General features: G+C 40.1%; 4 protein-coding genes across 6 annotated transcripts in view; 3 read left to right on the forward strand and 1 right to left on the reverse strand.

Moving 5' to 3' along the window:
• RO60 (Ro60, Y RNA binding protein) overlaps positions 1 to 8,435 on the forward strand; it is a 26,586-nt gene extending 18,151 nt beyond the window's left edge. For all 3 annotated transcript variants that reach the window (XR_008237081.1, XM_052800596.1, XM_052800597.1), the window contains one exon: positions 1,370 to 8,435. Coding sequence is in view for 2 of the 3 variants with exons in the window: in XM_052800596.1 (XP_052656556.1) it covers positions 1,370 to 1,522 (153 nt within the window). In the remaining variant the exon portion in view is untranslated. The remainder of the gene's footprint in view (positions 1 to 1,369) is intronic.
• GLRX2 (glutaredoxin 2) lies at positions 7,725 to 12,111 on the reverse strand. Its single transcript, XM_052800605.1, has 3 exons — positions 11,507 to 12,111; positions 9,873 to 10,049; positions 7,725 to 9,315 (listed from the first exon to the last, which is right to left on the reverse strand). The coding sequence occupies exons 1-3, from the start codon at positions 11,567 to 11,569 to the stop codon at positions 9,184 to 9,186; spliced, it is 372 nt and encodes a 123-aa protein (XP_052656565.1). The 5' UTR covers positions 11,570 to 12,111; the 3' UTR covers positions 7,725 to 9,183.
• A 4,234-nt stretch (positions 12,112 to 16,345) lies between these two features.
• CDC73 (cell division cycle 73) overlaps positions 16,346 to 27,954 on the forward strand; it is a 126,356-nt gene continuing 114,747 nt past the window's right edge. The window contains exons 1-6 of the mRNA XM_052800598.1: positions 16,346 to 16,556; positions 22,323 to 22,428; positions 23,426 to 23,495; positions 25,046 to 25,108; positions 25,197 to 25,249; positions 27,014 to 27,102. Coding sequence (XP_052656558.1) covers positions 16,426 to 16,556; positions 22,323 to 22,428; positions 23,426 to 23,495; positions 25,046 to 25,108; positions 25,197 to 25,249; positions 27,014 to 27,102 — 512 coding nt within the window. The 5' untranslated portion in view covers positions 16,346 to 16,425. The remainder of the gene's footprint in view (positions 16,557 to 22,322; positions 22,429 to 23,425; positions 23,496 to 25,045; positions 25,109 to 25,196; positions 25,250 to 27,013; positions 27,103 to 27,954) is intronic.
• On the forward strand, positions 22,477 to 23,371 carry LOC128147754 (ubiquitin-conjugating enzyme E2 D2-like). Its single transcript, XM_052800734.1, is given in 5 exon segments — positions 22,477 to 22,503; positions 22,597 to 22,676; positions 22,678 to 22,763; positions 22,766 to 22,861; positions 22,864 to 23,371. Coding segments are annotated over 5 exon segments (342 nt in total). The 3' UTR covers positions 22,917 to 23,371.

The raw sequence follows: 27,954 nt of genomic DNA on the forward strand, positions 1-27,954 counted from the left end.
ATTTGGCTCACAGAATTAAATTTAACTTTGATGTCTGCAGCAGGTACTACAAAGTTTAAATGAAGTAAGGAAGATAAGCCTGTAGGGAAAGTGTCAATAGGATGAGGTGATAGTATCTTGTGAAGAAAGCTCATTATGCTTTAAAGGGGCTACTCTTAAGCTGTGCAGCTTCAGAATTTTAAAATAGAACTAAGAAAAATACCTTCTCCAAGCACATTGCTATTAGAAACTCTAATTTAATTGGCAAACAATCTTTTATGCTTTGAAGGAACTATTTTTTAAACCTCAAAAAATACTTTTTGGCAAGCATGTATGTATGGACGTTAATCTTCATATCATGTCCACTCAGTTGAAGTTAATACCAAAAATTGTTAACTTGTCCACTGTGTTTTAGTTTTCTTAGTTGAGATTAGCTCCCATTCTTAAATTTGTTCTTTGAACAAAGAGGTCCTGTACTCTGGCTTTCATGCCACTTGCTTTGCTTTACCTTACAGGTTATTAACTTGCAAATTCAGCTCATTTAGCAGAATTGTCTAGGCCACAGTTGTTGGGTTTGTTCAGCCAACATTTGGAAATCCTTGCCTTGGACAAAAAACACACTCTGACTCCTATCAGATGATTTGATAATAATTATTGAAAGTTTTTACTCTGAATGAACTTCAGAATAGCAAATACAATGCTTGCATTTGAAATAATCTATGAATCTTAGTATTGCAGGAAAATTATGCTAGTATACCTGTAGCAGGGAACCATCTGGAGACGTGAGCCGAGTAACAACTGGACACCGATACGGTTAAAGTTGTTCTCTCTTTATTGCCCAAATAGCGTGCTTATATACCTTGTCAAGCTAAACATCAGCTGTCCACGTGCCAAAAGCTAAAATATAATTGGTTATACTATCTCTGTCCACACGCATAAACATAGGACACAATTGGTTATACTAACTCTGTACATGCGCCTAAACATAGGACACAATTGGTTATACTACCTAAAACATGCAAAACTTGTCTCAGCCCAATTGGTTAAGATAAACTGCCGAATTGAGGTTCTTCGTGCCAAGTTCCCTTTATCTTGGAATGTGCACCTGTGTTCTTCTAATTGGCATCTTTCTATTTTTTGCCTTTTTGTTTATTCTGTTCAAGGCCTTCTAAAGGTGTCTGGAATGCTTTTGCGACCGTTAGCTAAATATGTGTCCGGAACGTATACCTCATTGTATTTATTTCCATTTATTTAAATATATCTACTGCAGGTTAAGTACAATGTTAACAGGCAGTCTGTAATTCTGGTTATGGTGAGATTTGGCCCTCTGGCATGTTTAAGTTACTATATATGTGTGTTCTGATTTTTTTTTTTTCTGTCCTTTCTCTAGAAAATGGATATTCCTGCTAAATTGATTGTTTGTGGAATGACCTCAAATGGTTTTATGATCGCAGATCCAGATGACAGAGGCATGTTGGATATATGTGGCTTTGATACAGGAACTTTGGATGTTATTCGAAACTTCACTTTGGATTTGATTTAATTTTCTAGGTGTTTGCTCTTCCCAGTGGGTCCATTGCTGGCAACAGACTTCACCCTGGGAATTCCCAGCCAAATATACTTTATTAGAATATGGCACATTATATACATATCAGAATGTTACCTTTTTGTGAAGGGAAAACAAGAAAAGCAGATGAGAAATCTCTTTTCTCTTTTTTCCTGTTGCACACAATTTAAAATAACAGTGTGAAGTTTGCTAACAGTAGCTACAGGGTTATACAATACATAATTTAATTTCATTTATAATAGACTATAAATACTGAGAGATTTTTAATCCCCCCCCCGCCCCAGTTGCTGTGGAATGTTTGTTTGCAAGAATAAATTGATGAATTACTCTTAGGAAAAAAAAGTGGGGTTAGTATTTTTAATAATGTCAGTTTAACAGCAGCTTCGTTGAGAGGGATTTTTCTTTGGGCTTTTTTTAGTCTTTGTATTTTAAACAAATTACTGAGGTTCAACAGTTTCCATTGTTACACTGCAAATCTACAAAACAAGTATTTTCTGGCACGTGTGAGACCATGTGACTGTGATGCAACATAAAAGTTAGCCAGTGAAATTTTATACTGATAAAACTGAAAGTGGAAGAGCTTATGCTAATCTTTTTCTATCTAGATTATCATCTCGGGTTTCAGGAGTAAAGTGTAATTCTCTTTAGATAAATTGAGGGGCAGTTGCTGTACAATGCAATTTCAGAAGCACCGTTTTAGAATTAATATGCTTTATAGGAAGTTCTAAAAACTGGTTTTAGTAGAAAAAGACCTTGGAAATGGCTGGGAAGCCACATTCAGTCCGTGTTACAACTTCAGGAAGCATCAGCACACTTTTCAGTGAGAAAGATCAACAAGGGCATGTGTCTTGGCCTGCTCTTGAAACCTGAGTGGTAACAACCAGAAACAAAAAGCTACTTTTTCTTCAAAAGAATGCATTCAATGATACAGAAACAATCTTCCTAACAGGAGAGTATTTCATTTTATAAAACCTGTTTGTAGATAACTGTTACTTCTGATTTTGTAAATTAACTCAAGCTAACATTTTTCAAAACTACCTCCAGTTTATAGGGACCAATTCTTAAAAATGTACAGTTGCCTCCTTCATGTTCTCAAAATCTTGTTTAAGAAGTGATTGAAACTGGATTTTTTTTTTTTTTTAATCTGATAGTAAGAGTGTGAGTCAATAAGGAGAAAGCTAGTGAATATCTTATCACTTTGGAACAGGAGTTGATAGCAATTCATGTGTATATGTATTTAATTCTCTGTGTGTGTTTTTATATATGTGTGTATAGGGGGGAAGTTAAAAGATCTCTTTAGTAGATCACAATCTTAGAAGAAGAGAAAAGTTTTTTAGTGATGCTTTTACAACTTCTCCTAACACATATGTATGTCAGCCTCTTTTATGCTAATTCTGGCTGTTTTAAACAGTGAATTTGATGTTAATTTGAAAATAATTGCAATTTATAAAAATAACCCAGTTGTGGTAAATGACATGTAAGACCATATTTTTCTGCCTAAAACCCAAGCTTTTAAATGTAAAATTCGAGTTCATATTATACTTTTGATACTTGTAACACTTTTTGTTATGCCTCATACATATTGATTATAAATTCAAAGCTCTCATTCTGTAGGATGGATATCTCTTTTGGTGCTAAAATGTGAGGTTACATGTTACTGAAGGTATTCTGCTACATACTTATACGCTACCTTAATGAATAAATCAAAACAGTGAGGGAAGCCTTTTCTGACATTAAAACCATGGCTTAAAGAATTGATGGTAGGAATGTTACCTTTCAGTGGACATGAATGTAGTTACTTCTGAATCATCACTGCTCTTAACGATACGGCTCTGATAGAATGCTTGAAGAATACAGGACTGCCACCACCTTGTCAGGTGACATCTAGAAAAAACAAGTGTTCCTGTAAAAGCTGAGACATAGCACTTTGAGTTTGAAAAAAGAAAATTAGCCATTTCTTATGAAAATTTTCTTACCACTTTTAGTCTCCTTTCTAAATAAACACCATGAATATGGGGAGTTAACTCATTTGCTCAATACATGTTAATAATTATTTCAAGTAAATGCACTGATGTTTTGGGGTTGGTTTCGGTAGTAATGTGTTTTAAATTACACAAGTCAAACATCTGATTAGGTGTTTCCTTCTAAGCTAGAGATGTTGAAAATAACTGATAGATAAGTATCTTTTGCAAGTACTTTTTCTTATTTGGAGTAGTATTTGTGAAGTAATAGGAAATATTTTGGACTAAATATAAAATGAAAACTTAAACAGGTATTTCAAGTAACTTTGTGCAGTTAATTGCATAAATTTACTGCAAGTAAAAGATTAGACTAGTTACTAACAGATTGAATGAACGGTTATAGTAGTGTTGCATCTTTGAAAGCATTTCAGTTTAAAATACAGTTCCTTGAACTAAAGTGTAAGTGAAGATGAACTTTTCAGTAGAACTTATAGAAAATGTAGCTCCCTGTAACTATTGACACTGGATAGCTATGCACCATGTTAAAGGTAGTCGTCCATGCTGGAGTACATAATATGCTCCTAAATATTTACCGTATCTCTGTACTAGAATTAGAATATTCTAAGTGGTTTGTTTATCTGATGTAAAACTAGCACCAATGAGATCATGTTGTCATCTGCTCCTCCTTTAACATTTTCATAGAAAGGGGAAACTGAAGTAAATGCTGACAGCTGAAACTTTATAGTGTGTTGACCTTTGTTTCTGTCTGGTTTTGTTACTATCTTACAGTAAGGGGCATAGAAGAATGATGCTGCATATTCTTTTTCCATAGACTGGATCTTTTTTATCTGCCCATATACTGAATTTTAGGGGACAGCATGACTCATTTGCCTGATTTACTTATCCTGATTTTAGTCTTTAGTTATTAAACTGATAATTTCCAAAACCAATATCTGGACATCTAAAGAGGCAATAATTACTGCAATGTTTTTAAAAAAAAAAAAGAAAAGTGCGCTAAGACAAAGTTATTAAGCTTAAGCATTAGTTCAGTAAACAATAACTAACCTGCCCTTTCACCAGAGGAGACACTGACTTTCAAGTTAGTAGCGGTGTTTGCATTGGAGGAACACTTTGACTAACAAAACAAAAATGGGGCTATAATTGTGCATTGCAATTTACCAGTAAAAATTAAACAGGGACAAGTTTAAAGATAGTCAATTTTATTCAAAACATTAATTTAAAAAAGAAAAAAAGTCTAAACGCAGAGTGCAGTTGTAGACTGGGTGAATGCAAGTTTCCTGATATCTAACAGAATTAATAGGCTTTCAGTTTGACTGCCATTTCACTGTGACCCCCTTAACAGTTCTTCAGTATTAGACTATTATGTCTAAGACTACAATGTTCAGGCACTTTAGCTTTAAGAAAGAAGAAAAGGATGTAATGTTTGGAAGCACAGCAGAGGTAAAACGTTCTTCTGTAATGAAGGACTGTAACGAATGAACATCAAAGGTCAGGTTTCTTCATGGAAGGGATACAATCGACAATGTGGAGAGGGCAGAAGGCACACAAGATTTCTTAAAAATCATGCAATGCATACATCAACATTGTGTAATAAATTGAATAAAGACAGTAATAATTTTGCCAAGAAACAGAATTTCGTGTCAGGAATTTTAGACCTGTAGCAAGGAGGAGGAGAGTTTGGGATGCTTGTAGAATTAGATTACAGGCAAAATATGGGTTCTTTACCTACAGTCCTATGTGTTTAAAAAAGTGAAGTCTAAAAGTAGGTGTAGATCTGAAGTCAGCAGGGCCAGCCTAAGTGCCCACTATGTGAGGGCCACTAATAACTGGCCCTATAATACCTTGCTGCTTAAAACCACTGTTAAACCTGTTTGTTAAACATAAGTCATTGGGGGGGTTGTGTTGGTTCATTTTCACTGTTGTTGTCTAATTTGGGCTGATAAATGGGTATGGCTTTAAAAGGCTATTCAAGGAAGTATATATTCTTGGCTTTAAGAATACATCAGCAGTTTTGGAAATGTATTTTAATAATGCCTCTGTCTGTAAAAACACTAGGAAGGCATTTTTCTCTATTGCAAGATGCTGTGCTGCTTAATCACATACCTAACTCATAGCCACCGTACCAGCAGCATTAGTATTGGTTCCATTTATTTTGTTTCTTGTATTACCTTTTTGCTTTGCCCTTCCTTTTCTCAGTTACTCTTGGCTTTTTTTCTCCTTTCCCATCTCCTTGTCACCTCAGGCCTATATTTTAATCTCTTTTCACATGCAAGCTTTGGTCCATTCCTTTTTTTTTGCCCCTCTCCTTCTGGCTTCTTGCTATCATTGAGCATGCTATCTTAGCTAAATAACTCAGACCAGAACTGATGTCCTAGTATTTATCTTAATTTTAAGAAACTGGATAATTTTTTTCTTTCCTTTGATTATATAAATCTCTTATAAAACATTTAATTTGCTCTATCTATCAGATTTTTTGGTAAAACTTAGTGTAAAGATCAGTGACAAAAGTATACTTTATTTACAAAAATCCAACATCTGTGTTGTGAATGCGTGTTTTATTTTTATAAAGTAACCACTTAAAATTGGCTTTTCAAATTTAAAGCTTTTTTCTAGAATTAGTTCAGTGAGTTGGAACTTTCCATTCTGTTAAATATTATCAAGCTGCTATTCTATGCAGAATTAGGGAAACATTTAAATTAATATTCTGGATAAATGGGCAGCTTCTTTGCAGTATTGATTAGAGAAAATCTTCAAAGAATAGGATGTAGAAGTAAACCTAAGCGAAGAATCATTTGTCTTGCTTGTGCTTTTAATTTTTTTTTAAGCATTTCATTAGTTCATAGGTTTATTCTGCTATTTGCAGCGGTTCACAGTGGACAAATATGCTGTAAGCTGTTTTAATGACTTTACTGCTAGAATGGTAGAGATTTCATCTTGCTGTGACACAGTATAGTGTACAACATTGCTGAGTAAGAGTTATGGGGGAGAGGTAAAACACTAGGACAGTGTATTATGTATGTGCTGCTCTGAGAGCTAAGATTTAAGATCAGCTAATTTCAGCAGAAGGTATGGTGTCTTTAAATATTTGTGCTTACATTTGGATTTATAATTTTGATATTGTAAAGTGTGGTTTCTTTAGGTATTTCTGCATTCTGAATTTAAGTTTAAAAATATATATATATTTGCATATATATATGTGGTATGTTGAGAACTTTTTACAAATGCTTCATTAATAAATAATGAACATAAATAGCTGTTTTCCTAATGTTACCAGCTTCTCAGAGTTAAGCACAACTAGTTACAAATAAAATGTTTTTTCTGTTACATTCTCCTATAAAAGTGCAGTTCTACTCTTTAAAAATTATTCGTATAAAAAAGCAACAGATAAGTGCATTTACAGCTCTGTCTGCTTAATTAAGTAATTTGATGTTTGTTTTCAGCTTCTCATGCTTCTTGGGAGCATGGTATTTAAGCTGGATGAGCAGGTATGTCTTAAGTGTAACTACAGAATCTTTTAGTGGATAATTTTTAATATTCAGATCCCAGGGCAAGCATTATTTTAAGATAAAAAGCTTTGTCCTGGAGACAATGCTAAGCAAAAAATATGGAAATTTTTAATGACTATTTTGGAGTCCCTCCCCCTTTTTTTTTTCCAGAGTAGAACCACACTTTTAACAGCCATATCATGTTCAAGTAAGTTAAACATAACATGGCTTTGTGCCATCCAATAATGAAGGCACTGTCTTGCTGCTACTTTCTATGAAATGATACAAAAATTCATGAGAAACTATTTGGATAGGGAGCCTTAATATGGTTAAAAAGAAACATAATTAACCCTTTGAGTGCCTTAAGACATATCTTCTTTAATAAATGGGCACTCACTTGGATCTGCAGGCATACAGCATGTTTTCTCAACAGTTGGAATAGAATAATTGCCTTAAGTGACAATGCCCTGGGATTTCTGGAACTTAGAACTCAAAGGGTTATTTTAGACTACTGTTTTGGGACTTTTTTTTTAAAATAGGGAACAAAATGAAAAGGTCTTTCTTTGAAAAATTCCTTTGCATACTATTATTATTATTTTTACATGATGGATTTACTAGCTTTCAGGTGCAAAATTATTGTTAATCTTCTGAGGAAACATAACTGGCCTAAGAATTCTACACAGAGAAAAAGAATACTTGGTTACCACTGTATGTGCAAAATAAATTGCTTTATTAAGTATAAATTTAGAGATGCACATTTGTGTGTCTTTACCTTGATGAGCGTGTCCCTGTAAACAAAATTTTAATAAGGCAGCAATGAAAGTAGCAAAATACAGTAAACCTCAATAATAAAAATATAATGAGGTCAGTGTGTTCAATTAGCTCATTACATGTTGAAGATGCACAGTTCAGACAACTATATACTAAAGACTTTCTACAAATGGTGCAGTTCAAACTTACTTCAAACCCGCATCACAAAAATGAAGCTGTCAAATTTAAGTGATGCTCTTATGGTCCTAGTTATCTGGAGTTGAAGATAAGCATGACACTTTTTTCCCTTGAGGGGAAAAAAGTAGTTTAGGTGCATGCAGCGCTGAAAGCAGTGGAAATAACAGGAGTGTTATTCACAAGAAGTGAATAAAAATTCATTGACTAATGTTTTTATTCTGAACTATGCACCTTTAGTAGTGTAATGGTCCCTTTTACTGAAGAATGGGATATAATTTTCTACTTGCACCTGAACTTTCTTCAAATAACTAAGAGTCTTGACACTGCCTGGTCTGGCTTTGGATGTACATTGTACTGAAACTATTGAATTTAGACATTTCTTTTAAACATTTAACTGCAAGTTAAAATCGCTAGTAAACTGCATTCTGACTGTAGAATTTAAGTGCTAAATAAACTCTATGCATATTAGACCTATTTTACGTGGTCTGAAATTTCATAACAGTGTTGGATTGATCATAATGTAGTTTGTAACGGCACAGTTTAGGACAGCAAGCTGTCTGGTTCCCCTAGGCTATTCCTGAATGACGCTGTATAGACTGATACTTCATAGTGCAGGGTGAAGATGAAAGCAATTACCTACCTCTCTAAAGGTGCAAGACTCTTTATTCCCTTTTCTGTAGCAACTGGACAGACAATTTGGTAGCTAGGTGATCAGTCACTGAAATGTAAGAGGCAGACATGCATACAGCAATACTGCTACAAACTTTTTTTGCTTCCTGCTTTCTTCACAATTACAATTTTAACATTCAGAGAAGAATTAAACTTAAAGGAACCATTAAATCAGACTGACCATTTATTGTAACTCTTGGAACAAAGCTAGAGAGCAAGCTGATTTGCAGAACCCCCCCCAGGATTCTTCTTGTACAGTTTATACTTCTCCGAAGCATAGTACCAGGATGTAACAGCAATAAGATGACATCACTATCTCACACTTAGAGCCCCAAGAGTTACATAATGTTTTTTAATCACCATTTTTGTTGTGGTAAAGCTGAGGCAAGGACACCAAGTAATTTGCCAAGTCCATAAAGTCTGTGTTATTTGAGAATGATCTACGATTCAGGAATCCATGGCTTGAAGTTGTTGAGTCCAGCTGATGCAGTGTATCTTTGTGATCTTCTAACTTGTCTGAAATTCTGTTTGTACAAAGAAAGACTAAGCTAAGCTAGATGGCTGTTGAAGATTTTCTTTTCACTTGACATTGATGAACTAATGGAAGCAGTTTGCCTTCCTCATGAAGCCTTTGAGTATCTGTAGCACCTCCAACAAAAGTCCCATTGACAAACACTCTCGGGACCTATCAAGAAGATGAAAATTGCATTAGTTACTTCTTGGAAGAGAGATAAAAATCTAAGCAAGCCCACGTGGACTCCAGTATACACACAGTAGTTATGTTCTTACATATGCATATTTAATATTACTGTACAACTCGTACATTTCCATAATATTTAGAGATGGGAAACTTTGTTCACGTGCCCCTCAGAAGTGGGATAAAGTCACTGTATGGAAAATAGTAATAAACCGAGTCAAGTGAGACTATATAAAATGAAGAAATTACAACACAAGTGTTAAACACAATGGATTAAATATACCTATACAAATTTAAACTGACTTTGATACTTCAATTATCTTAGTGGCAGTATGGAAACAATCACCTCAGAGGGATAGCCAGAGGGTCTCAAGAGGAAGAGACGGTACAGAACCCTTCTGCAGTACCTTGCCTTTAACTTAGGAGCTTGTATCTCAAGTTGACTTGTCTCAAAAAAATGAAGAACTTGGTATGTCATAACCCATAAGGAACGTGTGTAGCGTAAGTTCTTACTCTGATGGTTACATATAAGAAAATATACTTACTGTTCTGCCACCAGTCATCTGTTCAAGAATGTCCTGGAACTGACTTCCATTTGTATTCATGTCCAGTTCTACAGCTGTATAATTTACATTCATATCCTCAAAAAGTTTTTTTGCCATTTTGCAGTAGAAGCATGTTGTTTTAGAGAAAATCACCACACAGTTGTCTGAAATAATCTTCTGTAAATCCAGAAGAACGTTCAAGTCAGTGTGCTTTGATTTTGAGTCAGTGTATTTTAACAGTATTGAACAGTCATGAAAACGAAGTTTAAAATCTGCTATTATGTTAACAAATACAGGAAAATTACTCTGTAAAAGGCTTTTTGAGGTTTTTTTAATGGGGACAACTGAGGAGTTCACAGCCATGCTACAGTGATGGCGGGCTACTTCTCAGGAATCTTCCAAAACACTGTACTTTATTCTCTGTTTTTTAAGGTAAAGTGAAAAGCTAGTTCAGCTTCTAAATTTTCCCTACTTCTAATCTAGAGCCACAAGAATCTTAAGGTGAGTAATGAACTACTCTTCTTTAAAAACAAGGAGCAGAACGGTGACTTCTATCAAGGTATCTGTCAGGAAGATACCATCACCTATATGGTGGGTGCAAAACATACCCACCCCACATTTGTTCTGAAGACCTCTAAGGTGGCCTAGCACATCCTTTAGGGATGCATCCCATACTTTCACATCAGAATAAAAACTTCTTCCTACCTAACTACCAAGAAAGTCAGACTCTCGACCTCAAAAAGTGCAGTTGCACTTGGCCAGATCCGAAAGAGCATCTGCACACAAGTGCAGTACGCAGTGACACGCAACTTCAGCAGTTTGCAGAACGACATGGAAGATAAAGTGACTTCTGCTCCACTTAAGCTTTTCAGTAAAAGGTATGTTCTATTCTTTGTGCAGGAGTCAGTTAAAAAAATTAGCAGTATCTGACTTTCAGGAATGCTATGACCTTCTTGTGGGAGCAGAGAAATAAAGGAGGGTTGGCATTAACAATCTCTACCAGAAGCACTGCTGGCACCTCTGAAGCTGTGTATGGCCTGCACTTTGGCTCCAAAACTGAGCAGAATGATTGTGGAGCATGTGGTATGACTGCCATGCAGCGGTGCCAGCCCTGAACCCTTTTGTGCTCTGCAGTCACAGACCTCCTACAGTCTGCCAAACAAGCTGCATCTCCTTGAATTACTTAGTACAGCTTTCCTTGTCTGTAAGGCAAATGGAATGTGCCAGGGGCAAGCAGAGTGACAAAAAGGGTTCTGAGTGGGAGAAAGGAATATTCGTATTACTTTGCTGTAAATTCAAAGTGATTTCAGGCTGTCCTTTAGTATCAGTAAATGTACTTTAAAAAGCTCTTTAAATGTTTACTTTACTCGATATTAGTCATTTTACAAGGTTCAATCCCCCATATTGATAGTAGTACTGAATTTGAGTAGAGGTCTTAAAAGATGTAAAATGGATGCAGCCTAGGAAGATCAGGTTCCAGGGCTGTGCATAAACAATGCTGCCAGTAATAAACATAAAAATCAGGTTCAAGATGCAGAACTATTTACAGAATTTCTTAGTATAAATCACAAGAGCTTTTAAGTAACTGTGGCTTTTCGAAATGTTGAAAATAAGAATTGCATAAATAATGTTACCTGTATTTGTTTCACAGCAGCATCATTAGACAACCCTACAGAAGTAGGCAGACTATTCTCCATTCTAAAACTAAAAAGAAATTAAAGTCAGATATTCGAGCTTTCAAACAAATGACACATTTCATAGTTCACAAAGGTTGGCTTCATACTGTTTTGTTTCAATATTTAATGTACATGCAAGTGTACTTCAACTGCGATGCCTACAGTCATATCAGTTCTTACATGCCTGTGGGGAGATGCAAATAAAGAGATGGACGTTGCAGACTATAAGAATAACCAAAAAGGCTGCCTTTGCAAGAGAAAGAGTTGTTTTCCCCCCAATGACAATACAGATACAAGTGTCAAATCCGACTCTAACAGAAGGGACCACGCTCGTTTTCATCAAAGGAGCGGTCCCTCCGGCGTGCCGCTCCGAGGCCTGCACGTCCCGATGCCACCGGGCCCCAGCCGCGGGCGGCCCTGGCACCCGCCGCTCCGCTCCCCGGAGGGCCGCTTCCTCCCAGGACGAGCGTTCAAAAAGCACGAAGATAAAAAGCAAGCCCCGTCGCCTCGGGCTCGACCCAGGCCCAAGATTCCAGCGCCAGCGGAGAGCTCGCTCGCTCGCTCCCACCGACCAACCGAGCGACGCACCCGCCCCTCTACTACCGCCGCCGTCCCAGCGCCACCGCCCCGCCCAGCGCCCTCTGCAGGGCCATGGCCGCCAAGAGGAAGGGGCGGGGCTTCTCGCAGTCCTCACGGCGGTCCGACCCCGCTCGCAGGCCCCGCGCACCGCCTCCCAGGGGAGCGCGGGGCTGCTCCGCGCTGCCGGTGTTTTGAGGCGCCGTGTGGCGGGCAGCACCGCCCCGCCCCGCCAGTCGGTCGCTCTGTCCCTCGGGTGAGGGCCCTGCTAGCGACGGTGTCGGAGGTGAAGGCAGCCCAGAGCGGGCTGCCGGGGGGAAAGGAGCGCCTCCGGAGCGGGGAAGAGAGCGGTGTGGCGGCGGGGCCAGCTCCCGGAGGCCGTGGTACCCGTCCTGAGGGGACGGTGCGCCTGGCAGCCGCGGCGGGTTCCCCGTTACTGGTGTTACCAGTCTGGATACAGGTGGTGACAGACTGTTTTTCTGAGGAAAAACCGTTCTGGAATTGGACGTCGGGCTAGTAACGACGCTCGGAAGCGCTGCTGTCAGCGGGATGGCGGTTTGGAGAGGGGTTAAAGATGGGGCGGAATGCCTGGAGGCCCCGGGGCGACTTCTGGGGCGGGGGGCGGGGAGGGTGGGTCTTTTGCCTTTTGTGGCTGACTCCCAGGTGCTAAGGTTTCGGCCGTGCCTTTCCTTTGTCAAATGTAAAACTAATTTTAAATCTGCTCTGTCAGCATTTCTGTTGCTCGTTTTTCTTTACGTTTCTTTCCTGCCTGCAACTATTCAAATACGCAGAAACATACCCATGAAGCAGGAGTGTTCCCAGACAACAAAGAATGTGCTGAAGGATAATGAACTCGGCCTGGTGTCTGGGAAGGTTTTACTTTATGTGGGGGTATTGGTTTTTTCTTTACTCAGACTGTCTAGTAAGAGCTGTTTGGCTATATTCTCTTGCTTCACCCCCACATAACTTCCTATGGAGCCTGGATCACTGGTCAAATATGTGTGTCCTTGGCAGAGCATAGCTACTGAGTCTCCCCACTGGGACCTAGATAAGAATTTCAGTATTGCAGACACTTCTCTGTCCCTCTCTTTGTGGAGACGATAAGTTTTGCAAAGTTGTGTTCTGGATCACTGTTCAGTCGTCAGTCCTATGTTTTAAAAAATAGCGCAAGGAAATTAGTTAACATGTACTATTTTGGTTTTGCTCATGTATATATATAAAAATGAGTATTGTGTATTCAGACATGGTATATCTTGTTCCTTCTGTATTATAAGACTTGAACAATCTTTCTTGGTGTTATTAATCTGAATGAATTTACCTATGATGTAAAATTGCATTGTTTTGCAACTTAATTTTGATTTCATATAAAACATCAGCATAAATTGTTAAGACTACAGAGCTCTGTTAAACTAGTCATAAAATGCAATTGAAACATTGTACCTATGCAATATACTTTCATCTTACTAAATGGTAACATGCTTTCTCATTTCAGGTAATAATTTTCTAGCCTAATCTGTGATAAAACTGATAAACTCTCAAGTCTCTAATGCCATGTGAAAATAGTTTCTCTGGCATTTCTTATCAAATCCTGATTTAGTGATAAAAATAACGGTTAATAATCTCACTATGATCCCCAAAGAAAACTGTGGGAAATGTTCTGGAAAATCCCATTTAAAACTTCCAATGAAGGCATCCTGTCATGGTTTAACCCCAGCTAGCAACTAAGCACCACACAGCTGCTTGCTCACTTCCCCCCCACCCAGTGGGATGGGGGACAGAATTGGAAAATAAAGTAAAACTCATGGGTTGAGATATGAACAGTTTAATAGAACAGAAAGGAAGAAACTAATAATGATAATGATAACAGTAATAAAATGAAAATAATAATAATAAAAGGATTGGAATATACAAGTGATACACAATGCAATTGCTCACCACTTGCCAACCGATGTCCAGTCAGTTCCCAAGCAGCAATCTGCCCCCCAGGGTGGCTCCCCCCAGTTTATATACTGGGTATGACATCACATGGTATGGAATATCCCTTTGGCCAGTTTGGGCCTCTGCCCTGGCTGTGTCCCCTCCCAACTTCTTATGCCCCTCCAGCGTTCTTGCTGGCTGAGCATGAGAAGCTGAAAAAGCCTTGACTTAGTCTAAACACTACTTAGCAACAACTGAAGCCATCAGTGTGTTATGAACATTCTTCTCATACTGAACCCAAAACATAGCACTGTACCAGCTACTAGGAAGACAATTAACTCTATCCCAGCTGAAACCAGGACACATCCTTAAATGAAAAAGTAAATCACAACATTTTCTTGAAACATGAAAATAAATTTCTTTGCAGCCACGTGTTGCAGCTTATTATGTATTGCATCATTCATGGCTTACTGAGTGACAGACCACAGCACAACTAAAATGAATGGCTTTTTTGTGTCATTGTAACATAATGACTTTGTATCTTGTGGAAGGAAGTATTATTTGTAGTCTAGCCGATGTATGGGATGTGTTTCTTAAGAGGTAACACTGGTTTAGGTGATGCAGTGGGGTTTTTGGATGAGATGTAGAAATGGGACCTGGCCCACTAGAAGCATTTCAAGTTCCATTTCAATTTTTTGTGAGCTGTAGCTCCAGTAATCATTCCAAATCCAGTCTGAGAAATTATGTTCTGTTCATTCATCATGGTTTTGTCTCCTAAGTATATAAATGTTACTCTATACCAGTTGAAAAATAAATATTGGAAGTAATTGGTATAATTCATCATGTTACAAGGTGTTGTAGTATGTTTGTATATTAGACCATTTCAATACCACATGTGAAATGTTATAAATATACTTGTGATATTCGCGTGCTGTGTAGTTCCAACACAAATGGTGGTATCGCTAACATTTCAGAACAGGAAATTCTATATGCTGTTGACTTTTAGGCTTTGTCAGTCTTGGTACATGCTACTTACAGGAAGAAAAATGATGCCATTTTGCCTTCTGCAGATTTAAAATGAAATAATGTTTTCTGTCAATGTTGAAAAGTGTTAAGAAAATTCTGAGCATCAAAGATTAGAATAAGCCATCACGAGAGCTTTCTTCCAGGTCTAAAATCCCAGAATTGGTATTCCCCAGGGGATACCAGTCTGTCAGGTTCTGCTGTGAAGTGCTACGCTTCCAGTTATTTGTGTGCTTGAGCAGAAGAAATCAACCCGGAACAGTGAGAGGGCAAAATATGTGTGTGATGTGCAGGCCACCGCCAGCCACAGCTGCTTGGTTGCTCCAGTGAGCGAGCAGCCTTGTAGGGGCTCTGCGAAATCCTGAGCTCCGCAGGGTAAAGTAAAGCTTGCTCGGTGTTGTTACTGTTCGTCCTTCTCCAGGTGCAGAAGCAATAAATATTTTCCTCATTACTTTTTTGCTATGGTCTTTTGACGGCCTATTCTCTTCAGAATTAAATTGTATTTTGTGATGGATAAAGCAGAGTTTTTTCTCTTCCCCCCCTCACCCCCCTGCTTTATATCTAGGTTACAGAAGACTTTCCTTCTAACCTGTAGCGTGACAGCTTTTGCACCCCTTTCCCGAGCTGTTTTTCCCACCGCGCAGCCCCGGGGGAGCGCGGGGGCAGCACGGTAAGCTGCGATTAACGAGCTGCTCCCCCAGCCCTAGTTATCTGTAATGTGAAAAAGGTGTGCTGCCGCCGGTACCTCGCGCGCATCAGCGTGACACCTCTGGTTGTTCTCCGCCGTGTGTGGGTGACGCCGGCGGCCGCGGGACCGGCCGTGAAAAGCTCATCGACAGCCCTCACCGGGACGCGCGGTCCCTCCCGCAGACGCTGCGGCTCTGACGGTGCTTCGCGTCCGCAGGCGGATGCGGCCTGCGGACGCGCTGCGCGCTAGCACCGTGGCCGTGAGGAGCGGAGCCGCGGCCGTTACGCTCCCGCCGCCTGGCAGAGGCCCCGCGCGGAGCGGACGGTTGGCAGCGACTCCAGTAGCCCCTTTGCTGGCAGCGTCCGTGAACCCCTCCCCGCTGCCGGCGCTGACGCCCCGGCCTCGCCGCCCAAGGCCGCGGCCCTACGGCCGTGAGGGCGGTGGGCGCTTCGCTCCCCCCCTCCGGCCCTGGCGAGTGCCGGCCTGAGGGCGGAGCCGCGTCGCTCCGTGGCAACGGGCTCGGCGTCGCCCCCTGGAGACGGCGTCGGCGTCGCCACTGCTCAGGCGTTCGCGGTGGGCAGCCCGGGGCCTGGCGGCTGGCGGCGGGGTCCTTGCGCGGCTGGCAGAAGGGCCGGGCCGGAGCGGAGGGGCGGCCGGTGGCTCCGAAGCCAAGATGGCGGATGTGCTGAGCGTGCTGCGGCAGTACAACACGCAGAAGAAGGAGATCGTGGTGAAGGGGGATGAGGTGATCTTCGGCGAGTTCTCCTGGCCCAAGAACGTCAAGACCAACTATGTCATTTGGGGGTGAGCGGTGGGACCGAGGCGGGCGGCCGCTCGCTGGGGGAGGGGACGGGACGGAGGGGGAGCGGAGGAGGGAGAAGTTGCCCCGAAGTTGTGGGGGAGCGCCCGGGAAGCAGGGAGGAAGGTCCCGCCGCCTTTCGCGTCCTGTCGCGTTGCGGGGAGCGAGGCGGGCGGCCTGGCTGCCGCCTCCTGGTGGGGCTCCTCGGGAGCGCCCCGGGGCCGTGCGCCTCCTCGCTGCTTGGGCGCGGTGTCCCGGCGGAGGGGGGTGTCCGAGCGGCCGACGCCCTTCGCGGCAGGGTGGGCCATGTCTCCCTCCCCCGTGCTGCCGGCGGCCCGGTCGGGCAGGGAGGTGTCGCCCGTCCCTTCGGGAAGGTTCCCAGGACCGCGACCGGCCGGTCGGCGCCTCTGCCCTGGGCCAGAAGAGCCGCGGGGCCGGGGCGAGGCCTTTCTTCGGCTCTCGCTCTGTCCGTGCGACCCGAGGGGGGTGGGGGCTGGAGGGTCGCGGCGGGGCCGGGTCTTTCAGGGCTTACGCGATGAGACGGCAGGAGGCAGCTTCTCGAAGCTTTTCTGGGGTTTGTGTGAAAAACGGGCGTTATGTACTTATTGTCTTAGTTTATCCGGGCTACTTCTATTTTCCTGGAGGTTTGTCCGGGGGTAGGACAGTCGGTGAGGTCCAAACGGACGCTCTCTTTGCGTCACCTGCGAGCCCTGTGGGAGCGTGCAGGCGCTTTGCTCCTCCTCAGCCGGCTCCGAGCTGAGGCCTCTTCCTGGGCTGTACCCCATGCAGGCTGTTTCCTAGTTGGTCTTATCCTAATAAACAAGTAGAGATAGCGTTTCTGTTGCTTAAATGATTATGTTAAGCGTTTTACTTATTTTTAGAAAACTTCCAGAAAATGAGATTTTTGTACCCGTTCAATTTTCTAGTACGATATCTATTGCTTACAATGCAAGGGAGTTCTTCATTCTCCTTTCCTCTGAATTTAGCTGCTGCTTGCTTTTAACGTCCTAACTAGGAGGATTTTAATGAATCTCTCTTAAACATGAGGAAAAAAATGCTCGTTGTTAAATATCAGATAGTGAATGTTTCAGGTACTTATCAAAGAGAGTATGTTATCCTGTGAAGCTTAATGGAAAAACAAAAGAACCTGCAGATTTCTCAAAAAAAAAAACCAAACCCAAACCAAAACACCCCAACCCTTGTAGTTCAGTCTATGACCAGGGATAATTTTGTTGTTGTTGTTGTTTTAATAATTATGATATGAATATTAGTATTAATCTAATATCCTGACTTCTGGTTTGAGAGAGAAATGAAAGAAACTTATTTGTTCGTGTTAACTTGTAGACAGATTTTTTTTTTTAAATGGTTTACTTTGCAATCTATCTAAAACTAGAAATGTGTTATTTCATTACCTATTTCAAGCTTTCAGAAACTCATTTGGGATTTATTTGCGCTTCCTGGCTGAGTGGGGGATGCTGGTAGACTGAAGAGGAAGAAAAATATTTGCATAAGCAGTTAAGTTTTAAATTTCTTGAAAAGTCTTAGTTCTATTTTTGTTGAGCAAGTGTATAGATAATGGTGATGGTTTCCTTGCTACAAGTTGTTTTTCCCAAAGAGTAACAAGTAATAATGGTTAACTAGACAGACAAGTTTCATTGTTTTTCTGTACGGAGAAGCTGATATGCCAGCTGAACTTTACTGCTGCTTAGGAGAGCTTGAACTGGGCCCAGAAATTGTTAACAAAAGACAGCAGCTGGAGAGAGAAACTTTATTATGTACATTCAGGAAGCTTTATGTTCATGGTCAAGAAAGAACTATGAGTGAACAGCGGATACGCTGAGCAGAGCAGCAGCAGTAATCTTGTAATAGCTGTTTGTGTCCTTGCCTCTTGTGGTAGATGTGTTGTAGAATTTGGAGGTTTTTTGTTGTTTTGTTTGTTTGAAGTAAGTTAGTAAATCTTAGTTTAGACCAGTGGCTTCTGAACTTTTGGTAGGATCAGACTGCTATCAATTCACAATGTTTCTTGTGAACCACTGTGGAATTATGTATGTCTAATCTTTAAATTGAAGACACTGTAAAAACGAGACCAGTTCTGCAAGCCATACTCAATAGCTTTGACATCACAGTTTAGGAGTTGTTAATTTATGTAATTGCCAGACTTATGCAGGGACTCAAGAGGAAAATTTTCAAAAACTTTTAAGATTCAAAACCCTTTATGTTCAGGTTGCTTGACAGGACCCAAACTATGCTTGCACTGAGCAGTTGTTAGTGGCTTAGTCTTTCATGAAGTAAACCTTGATTTCTGTTTTAGGTGTCCACAGCACAGTTGCTGTAATTGCATCTCTACTGCCAGTCTGGAGAGAGTAATGCAAGTCTGAACAGCAGTGGTGGCATTCTGTCCCTGCTAGAATTAGAAGTAGTCCCACTAGACACTTAACACTGTGGCTCCTTGAGCAGCTAAGCTGGCAGGAGTTGGCAGTGCTGCCCTGCACTGCCTTCTCTCTGTGCTAGCAGAAGTGTCGGTCACACAGTGAACCGGTCTGAGGAACTAAGCCAAGTTAAAAGTAACCCGGAGAGAGGGGGGAATTAATTTTAATCCAGGTTACTTCCCAGATAATAATTACATGAATACCACTGCTGGCACGTGAAGAAGGCTAGATGGTCTAAGATTAAGTGGTTTGTGTGTTTCGATCTAATGGCTGATCTGTGGCCCCTGAAGAGCAATTATAGAATCTGTTTCAAAACCGAAGGAAGGAATCAATCCAACAGAGAAACTTATTTGCTTTGTTTACCCAGCAGAGGGGCTTGTATGCACAGCTGAGAAGTTTTTAAACAGTGAGCAGCTGATCATGGGTATTGTAATTTGTGGGATACTCTGTGTGCCTAGTCTTGTATTTTTAAAGATTACTGCATTTTTTTGTGGATGAGGCACAGGCCTTTAGTACCTCTATAAAAATTCATGCTTTGAAACATGAAAGAGGAAATAAAGCAGTTAAAAATGAGTAAACTCCTGGTGCCCACAGGTTGAGGGTGAATGGATGAGCAGGAAATAAATTTCTGGTGTTAAGCAGGTGAAACTTTCTCCCTTGTGTTATGTAAACTTTTTATCCATTTTTTTTTTTAAGCTGGAGTGTTTTTTTGTGGTGTTTTTTTTGTTTGTTTTTTTAAGAGATGCAACTTTTAATAACCATTAAAGCAAATTTATAAGTGCTGGACTTTTCGAGGTCTGAATCTTAAGATTTTCATTTTTTTTTCCTTAAGTGATTGATACCATTAGTAAATATGGGAAAAGAGAATTAATTTCTTGTGCTACTTTGGATATTTGTAAATTGTATGAAGTAAGCTACCTTCAGATCAGCTTGCATTTAGTTCTCTGTTTATTGAGCAGGTTCCTTCTGTCTGGAAAACCTGAAAGGAACACAAACTGATGCTGATAGTTTAGACTTAGATTTTTCGCCTTGCATACAACTGCTTGTCCATCTGATGCTTTCCCTTTAATGTGCAGTATCTTGTCCTGCTAATAAAACACCCTCTTAGAACCATGATGAGCATGGGGATTTGTTGTGTGTGTGGTTTAAGTGATGAAGTACCAGCTGTGCCCTGCTGAGCTTTCGCAATGCCTGTGGCTTTGTAATGGTGTATTTTCAAATTAACAGGTAACCCATTCAGTACTTGTTTTCTAAATTACGCCATTTATTGCTAAATATGGCTAAAAACCTGCGTAGATGAGCAGCTGGACTTTTTATATAATGTTCAGTGGATATGGCACACTTCAAAGAAATAATGAGTTATTCTGAAGTGAGATAATCTAAAATCTTCAGTTTAAAATGAAATGACAACTGTATCATGTGACATAGACTTCACTTCAGAGCCAAGTCTATGTGGAGGAAACTTTTGTTTCTACTAGTGCTCTGAATATGTTTAAATACCACCTTATCAAAGATAGCAGTGAAACAGTAAAATACTCAAACAGTTTTTTGCTGAGGAATCCAGTTCTGTTGGCTGTAATTGTGAAGCCAGCTTTTGGCTTCTTAGGAATTGAAAAGTATTGCGTCTCTTCCTTTCTCTCCTCTTCAGCAGCAAAACGAACATGCACACCCCCGCCCCATGCAGACTAAGTTTTTGCAAGGAAGAAAGAGTGGTAGAAAGATCCTTTATTCTGCCATTCTCCTGGTGTTTTGGATCACTTTTCTCTGCATGTTATTCGTGTATTGGTTTTCTCGGGCATTGTTGTGAAAGTAATGGTTTTTGACCTTACTGCTAGTAATGAGTTCTGAACAGGTTATTGGACACTTTCAATCTAGGTAATTTCAGAACAGTAATTGCAAGAAAAGCAGTAGTGGCATTATATCCACAGTATGGAGAAAACAGACCTACACTTCTGTGGCATTTAGTAGATATTTGTGTAGCTCTTTCAGGTTCAAGAATGTTATGGTTGAGTATTTTTTTATTTCCTCTCCCCCCAGTGAGGTTGGCACTTCTGGAGTGAGTGTTTTGATGCTGAGCCATGAGTAAAGCCACTGTACTTGGGGGGGGAAATTCCTTCTTATGGTTTTCATGGAAGTATTTCTTCTTCACATCTCTGGTTTGATCAAAATTCTTTGCTAGTCTTAAATTTTACAGTTTTGGCCTGTTTTTTCCAGTGGGTCGTCTTCCTTGGGCGTTGAGGTGAGCCGGCTGGTTTGGCTGGTTGGGGATGGGGACTGAGCAGTGTGGGGGAGCCTTGTCCTGCTTGCAGACGGGGTCTGGGAGGTCCCAGGTCTGGGCAGTGGAATCACTGGTTTCATTGATTTCCTGGTCCTGCTGAGGGCTGTGAAACTGAGGGTAAGGTCCATTTCTCAGAGCAGTTGAAGTATTTAGGCAGCAGGTTTTGTTTTGTAACTGGGACAAGCATTGCTTCCCCTACAAAATCTTCAAGTAACAGCATAAAAGGGGTGAAGGTGTGTGTGAGGGGGGAATTGTGTTTGATGCACATGGAGCCTAGCTGAAACTACAGTTTTTGTTTGACCTTTTTTTGTGGGAATTTTTTTTTTTTCCAAACTGTTACACAGAACAGATTCCTCTTTAGGCTTGAGGCATCTCTTTCAAACAAGCTGTTTTGAAGCTGAGATTGAACTTGATGCTCTCATGTTGCTCTGAAGTGGTCTGACTTCTGTATGGGAGTTCATTGTGATTTGTAGTCCACTTTGGTTTTGCTAGTTTTGTGTGCAATTAATTTCTAGTCACTCCTTATTTTGACCTTTTGGCACCATTTTGAACCTGTTGCTCTCTAGACTTCATGGAATTTGTGTATGCTGAGGTCTTCACTGTGCTTTCTCAAGTGGTGAAAATTCTGTCCCCTTATACCTGAAGAGCATGTAATACTATTTTTTTCATTTGCAGTTCAGTTATGTTCCTCTAGCTGTCCCAAATAAGGTAGACGGTTCCTTTGATATCAGAAAAAATATGTTGGAGATGTGGGAGAATGTGTTCTTACAGTTTCCCAAGTCTTGCTTCTTGTATATTTTACAACCCATCTAGCTCTTATTTTGGATTATTTTGGACAATTTTTATAATTTGTTCAGTAAAGAGGGCGCAAGAACATATATCCCTTGCTCGTCTTTGTTAACACAACTGATAGTTCCCTAGTGTGGCAATACCCTGATAATAATATTACTGCTTTCTTTTTGAATTGTCTTCTGGAAAGAAAAGATAACTTTGCTAAAAAAGCGTGTGCATGAGACAGAGATGAAGAGCTTAAATGTTAAAATCTTTGTTTCATGATTTTACAGGACAGGGAAAGAGGGCCAACCCAGGGAATACTACACTTTGGATTCTATCTTGTTCCTGCTCAATAATGTGCACCTTTCTCATCCTGTTTATGTCCGCCGTGCTGCAGTAAGTAGACCATACAAAATTTTATTTTTTCTTGCTTATAAGTTATATATGCATAGTTATTTTCAGGGAGTGATAGTAGCATTTAAGTGTATGAATTAGGCTGGGGAAAGGGAAGAAGATATGCAACAAAGTGTGTGTGTGTGTTTAAAAAAGAACACTTCTACTTAGGGATCAAATGACAGACCTTGTCAAGGTGGAGTATTTTTCTTGACAATTCACTTTCTAACAGATTATACCTTCAAACCACCAGGTTGCATTTACAACAAGAGTCTGTCACCCAAATATTAACAGTAATGGCAGCATTTCTCTTGATATTCTACAGTCACAGTTGTCTCTGGCACTATTGCAAAAGTACTTTTGTCCATCTGTTCTCTGTTGTGCAATCCCAGTCTAGATGATCCTGTAGTGCCTGAGATTGCAAGGATCTACAAAACACAGAAAAGTACAGCAGAATAACTTTGGAGTGGACTCAGAAGTATGCAATCTAATTAAAGAAATTATTGGATAAGCTCTACAAATAAAGATGGGGGAACTCTGATAGAGAAAGTCCTTTTGATTGCCATTTGACTGCTTTCTGTGAGCCCATGCTTCATCTTCCCCTGTGCCACATGGTTACCTGATACAGCAGTGCTGCGTGTTCTACATAGTTGGAAGAACAAAATTGAAATATTTTATTTCTGTGTACTAACATTGACTGTTGGCAGAGAAGCGTGTGTGTGTGTGTTTAAAAGCTAGTTCTTAATCTTATTTGCAAGTTTGAAGTGAAGGAGGAAAAAGGCTGTCCTCTCTGTTTTATAGCAGACAACATGTTTCATTTTGCGTAGTTGAACATCCTCTAGGAAGTAATTGTATCTTTAAGCTTGATAGTTATACTTTTTGGGGAGGCAGGATGTGTGTTCCTGTCTGTGTGAATGAATAGTTTTCAATAAAATGAAAAATCTTCAGCAAGAGACTTTGAGGGAATAACAGTTTAATGTCAAGCCCGCTGTCTTTTCAGACTGAAAACATTCCTGTTGTAAGAAGACCTGATAGGAAGGACTTGCTTGCATACCTAAATGGGGAAACATGTGAGTGATGCTTTCTTTTAACTTAGACACCTAGTGTGCTTTGCTGCTTCATATTTATGGCTCAAATAAGGGGTAGAAGGGGAAGGATGGTTAATGATGGTCAGTGTGCAGCTTAATTGAATATGTTCAAACTTCTCAAACGAAGTTAGGATTTCTTTTATTTTTTTAATTTTGTTCTGCACTTAGCTATTTTTATGGCACTTAGATAGGAGCTGCGTTCCTACATGCATGTTTAGAAGTGAGCTACTTTTTTTATTACTATTAACATCCTTTAGTTAATAGTTATGTGTTAGAATGCTTAGGGTTTATATTCTTTCCTTCTCTAGACTGTGGGAAACTTTTGGTAGTGCATTGATCTTGATGCAATAAATGTGTGGGATAAAATCTTCAGTACAGTCTGCTTTGTCAGACTGGCAGATTTGCCTAGTATTCCATCTTCTTAAAATTTTTGTGAACAATAGTCAGAGAAAAGAGGTTTCTTTGAGAGAAAGATAAATATGGCTTACTTTTGTAAGTTGCTCTGTTTTCTAGGTGGTCTTAGAACTTTTAAGTATGCTGGAATATGAGATTATTTCTGAAATATGAACAGTACACCTTTTTTTGTATATATTTTAAAGGAACCAGCAGGTTGTCTTTGTTCCAAAAACTAGACAAACTAGTAGATCTTGATTCCAGGTTATAAAGTAATTATCTTTGTGACTCTGTTTTCTTTTATGTGGTACATACAGATCATAGAATCACTAATTTATGTTGGAAGGGACCACAGGAGGTCATCTGGTTCAATTCTCTTTTCAAAGAAGGGCCAAATGACCCTGAGCAACCTGATCTAACTTAATATTCAGTCAGGTTCTGAATGGCTGCTCCGCTCTCGTGAGTCCTGGAGTACTGCATTCAGCTCTGGGGCCCCCAACATAAGAAGGACATGGACCTATTGGATTGAATGCAGCGGAGAGCCATGAAGTTGATCAGAGGGCTGGAGCACCTCTCCTATGAAGACAGGCTGAGAGAGTTGGGATTGTTCAGCCTGGAGAAGAGAAGGCTCCATGGAGACCTTATAGCAGCCTTCCAGTACCTAAAGGGGGCCTACAAGAAAGCTGGAAAGCGACTTTTTACAAAGGCATGTAGTGATAAGACAAGGGGTAATGGCTTTAAACTGAAAGAGGGTAGATTTAGATTAGATGTAAGGAAGAAGCTCTTCACTGTGAGGGTGGTGAGGCTCTGGAACAGGTTGCCCAGTGAGGTTGTGGCTGCCCCATCCCTGGAAGTGTTCAAGGCCAGGTTGGATGCGGCTTTGAGCAACCTGGTCTAGTGGAAGAAGGTGTCCCTGCCCATGGCAGGGGGGCTGGAACTAGATGATCTTTAAGGTCCTTTCCAACCCAAACCATTCTACGATTCTATCATCTCCACTTCCAGTGTTTGACTGCGTTTTGCTACCTAATATCTAGTTAGAATTTCCTTTGTTGCAATTTGTCTGTTGTCCTTCTTCCTTTTATACTTAAATACTTTTGCAAATCTTTTGTACTTAAATGAAATGTTGTGTTTGATTACAGCAACCTCATCAAGCATAGACAGAAGTGCTCCACTTGAAATTGGTCTTCAACGGTCCACTCAAGGTACAGTTTAACTAAAAAATAACTTTGAGGCTTATTTTATGACAGTGTACTACAATCTTGCATTTTTAATGTCCTCTTTTTCTTGTAGTTAAAAGAGCAGCAGATGAAATATTAGCAGAAGCAAAGAAACCAAGAATAGAGGTAATGACAGTAACTGTCATCAATACAAATTGGGGGTGGTGGTAAATTACAGTATTTATCTGTTCTTGTAGCAATTCAGTTGGGCTACCTGTCCTCTGGGTGCGCACAGTACTTCTGTTAGTGTGAACATGAACTGGAAGGAGTTAGAATTTAAGCCTCTGATTTAAACTTGGAATTTTAGCTGCTAGTAGATGTATGTTGTAGTATGAAAGGGGAAAGCTTGACTGCATATCTGTAAGTACCTGTTGCAGTATAACCTGTCTGCTAGAACTATGGGATTGGAATAAAAGTGCTGTTTAATGACTGATTATGGTTATTTGCCATCCATGAGTTAGGATTATACTTAAATGCCAGTCTTATCTTTATGAATGGATACTTATTTGTTTTACCTGCTATTTTAGTCCCTTTGTAGCAGTATATGAAACTGTCCCTGTTATTACTATTTTCTGAAGCTGTGTCTTAGGCAATTAACAGTGTATTTTCACAAGTGCCTCTTGAGTAGAAGCAATATGTCTAGTTATTACACACATTGTATCTGACTTACTGGTTTTTGTAATTTTTTTAAACTAAGTTCATCCAGTTTTCTCCTATGTAAGTTATTATAAATCTGGCTGTATATTTTTTCAGAGTACTGAGGCTTTAGATTTCTTCTTAGAAGAAGAGTTACCAAATACGTAAATTCCCTTATTCGAGAACTGGATTTGAACATTGTTTATGCTTAACTATAACTGCATAAGAATTGTAAGAACTTTATGCTTTCTTAATGGCACATGAGCAGATGATTGCTGTGAGGTGGCCTATTGGTGATCTATGGATTTTTTTTTTTTTTTTGTTCTACATTACCCAAGTGTGGTTGTGATGCCAGTATGTTTTGAAGCTATAGATCTTCACTGTCATAATTTGGAGAATCAAGAATTCTGCATACGAGCCTAACAAGCTTATGGCCATCTTCTCTGTTTCCTTGCTGCTCTGGCAGCTCAGAGTCTGTAAAGTCTGTTCTTTTGGAGATCATCTCTGTGTAGAGATTCCAGGTCTTTCCTGATACATGGGCATGACTGGCTTTGCTGTGCTTCAGCCTTTCCAAACAGCCTTTTAGCAACAGGGCAGGCTTGATGCTGATTTAAGTTTTGTGGGGAGATAAGACAGATTGAACACAAGTGGTGCCAGCATTAAGAAGCTGAAAAGATGGTATAAAATTACATCTCTACTGCTTTCTCAAATTACATGTCTGCCTCAAACCTGGCTTGAGTAACTGTAGGCTTCTTTACTCTTGACTTGTTTTTTATGTTTACTAGGAATGCCATTTATAAAAGTTCTGCTTAAAGATACAACAGTTCTGAGCTGTTCTTTTCTTCAAAAATGTCACTGTTTAAATATCTGGGCAAATTTGAGTGTCAGATAAATTTACCTTAAATATGTATGTGTGTATGTGTATTGTCCTGCCTGAATGTGTGCATTGTTTGCCAGCTTTAAGTTCTCTGATTTTTCTGTTGCTCACAATTGTCATCTGAGCAAGGCTCTTTATGAGGGAATGGTAGTATTTTCATTATTCTAATTATAATTTGTGGTTCTTGAGAGGAAATTTCCAATAGCTGTACAGTTCGTGCTAGCACACAGATCAAAGGTAATTGAAAATAAAGATTGTCCTTGCAAATGTGAAAAAAACCCCAAAACAAAACAAAAAACTCTGAATAGCTTTAATTCTAGTTGTATTTAGTTTTTTAAAGAGAATGCACAAAAATTAAACATTACTGTTACTGCTAGGATGAAGAGTGCGTGCGCCTTGACAAGGAGCGGTTGGCAGCTCGGTTGGAAGGACATAAAGAAGGTATCGTGCAAACGGAGCAGATCAGGTAGGGATACTTTTTCTTATGGATAGTGCTTAATTAAAGGACTGGTAACAACTCTTGTGCTATTCAAGACAGCCAGTTTTACTTCTGTCCAACAGCTCTCAGTGGCAGTGTCCCTCCATTAGGTGCTAACATTAGTAATGTCTGAGGAGACGGAACTTCATGCCTGGTCAGACTCCTGTTCTTGAGTGGAAGTTCAGATGTCATGGCATGAGATTTGGTTTGTCTTCAGAAGTGAGTGGACAGTTGTTTCTTCCTCCCACCAAGTCTACCATTTCTGCTTGCTTCTGCCATGGTGTTTACCTAACCAGTCAAATAAAATGAGCAGAACTGCAAGGGGATACTGATTATTTCTCTATTTCAAAGAAAAATGTCCTGTATTGAGGACTGTCTTGCATGTAAAAGGAGGAAAACATTGTGAGAACAGATCAAAGGGTAACACAACCTCTGTTTGACTCCCTACAGAGGTGAGCTGCTTGCCTCTGAAGAGGCAGTCAGCTACCAGAGGACAATGCACCGTCTTTGCCATAAGTAGTAATCAGTATTCAAGTGCTTAAAAACTTGCCCATCACCTTTCCTCTTCTATTGTATCCATCCAGAATTTTGTAAAGAACGACAGCTGGTTTTGAGACTTACACCATATCTTCCCAAAGCCAAGCAGAGAGGAAATGAAATTCTTGCAAGATCTTGTTGATGCTAAGGATCTTGGGCTTAGGAGGATGCCAGAGTCTAGTAGTTCCTTTTCAAATACCTGAGTTCAGAAGCCTTAAAGTAAAGGTAGCTGCTTAATTTCTTTAGTGTGTCAGCTCCCATAATGTAAAATGGGAGTCGTGTTTCCTATGGTTAAGGTGTATG

Source organism: Harpia harpyja, chromosome 11, assembly GCF_026419915.1.
Source record: "Harpia harpyja isolate bHarHar1 chromosome 11, bHarHar1 primary haplotype, whole genome shotgun sequence".
Taxonomy (NCBI): Eukaryota; Metazoa; Chordata; class Aves; order Accipitriformes; family Accipitridae; genus Harpia; species Harpia harpyja.

Excerpts from the sequence above, each read along its gene's own strand:
- GLRX2 (XM_052800605.1), bottom strand. The coding sequence starts at position 11,569 with ATGGAGAATAGTCTGCCTACTTCTGTAGGGTTGTCTAATGATGCTGCT. Across the intron at positions 10,050-11,506 it reads CTGCTGTGAAACAAATACAG|AAGATTATTTCAGACAACTG; the intron begins GTAACATTATTT and ends CTGGATTTACAG. Across the intron at positions 9,316-9,872 it reads AGATGACTGGTGGCAGAACA|GTCCCGAGAGTGTTTGTCAA; the intron begins GTAAGTATATTT and ends TCTTCTTGATAG.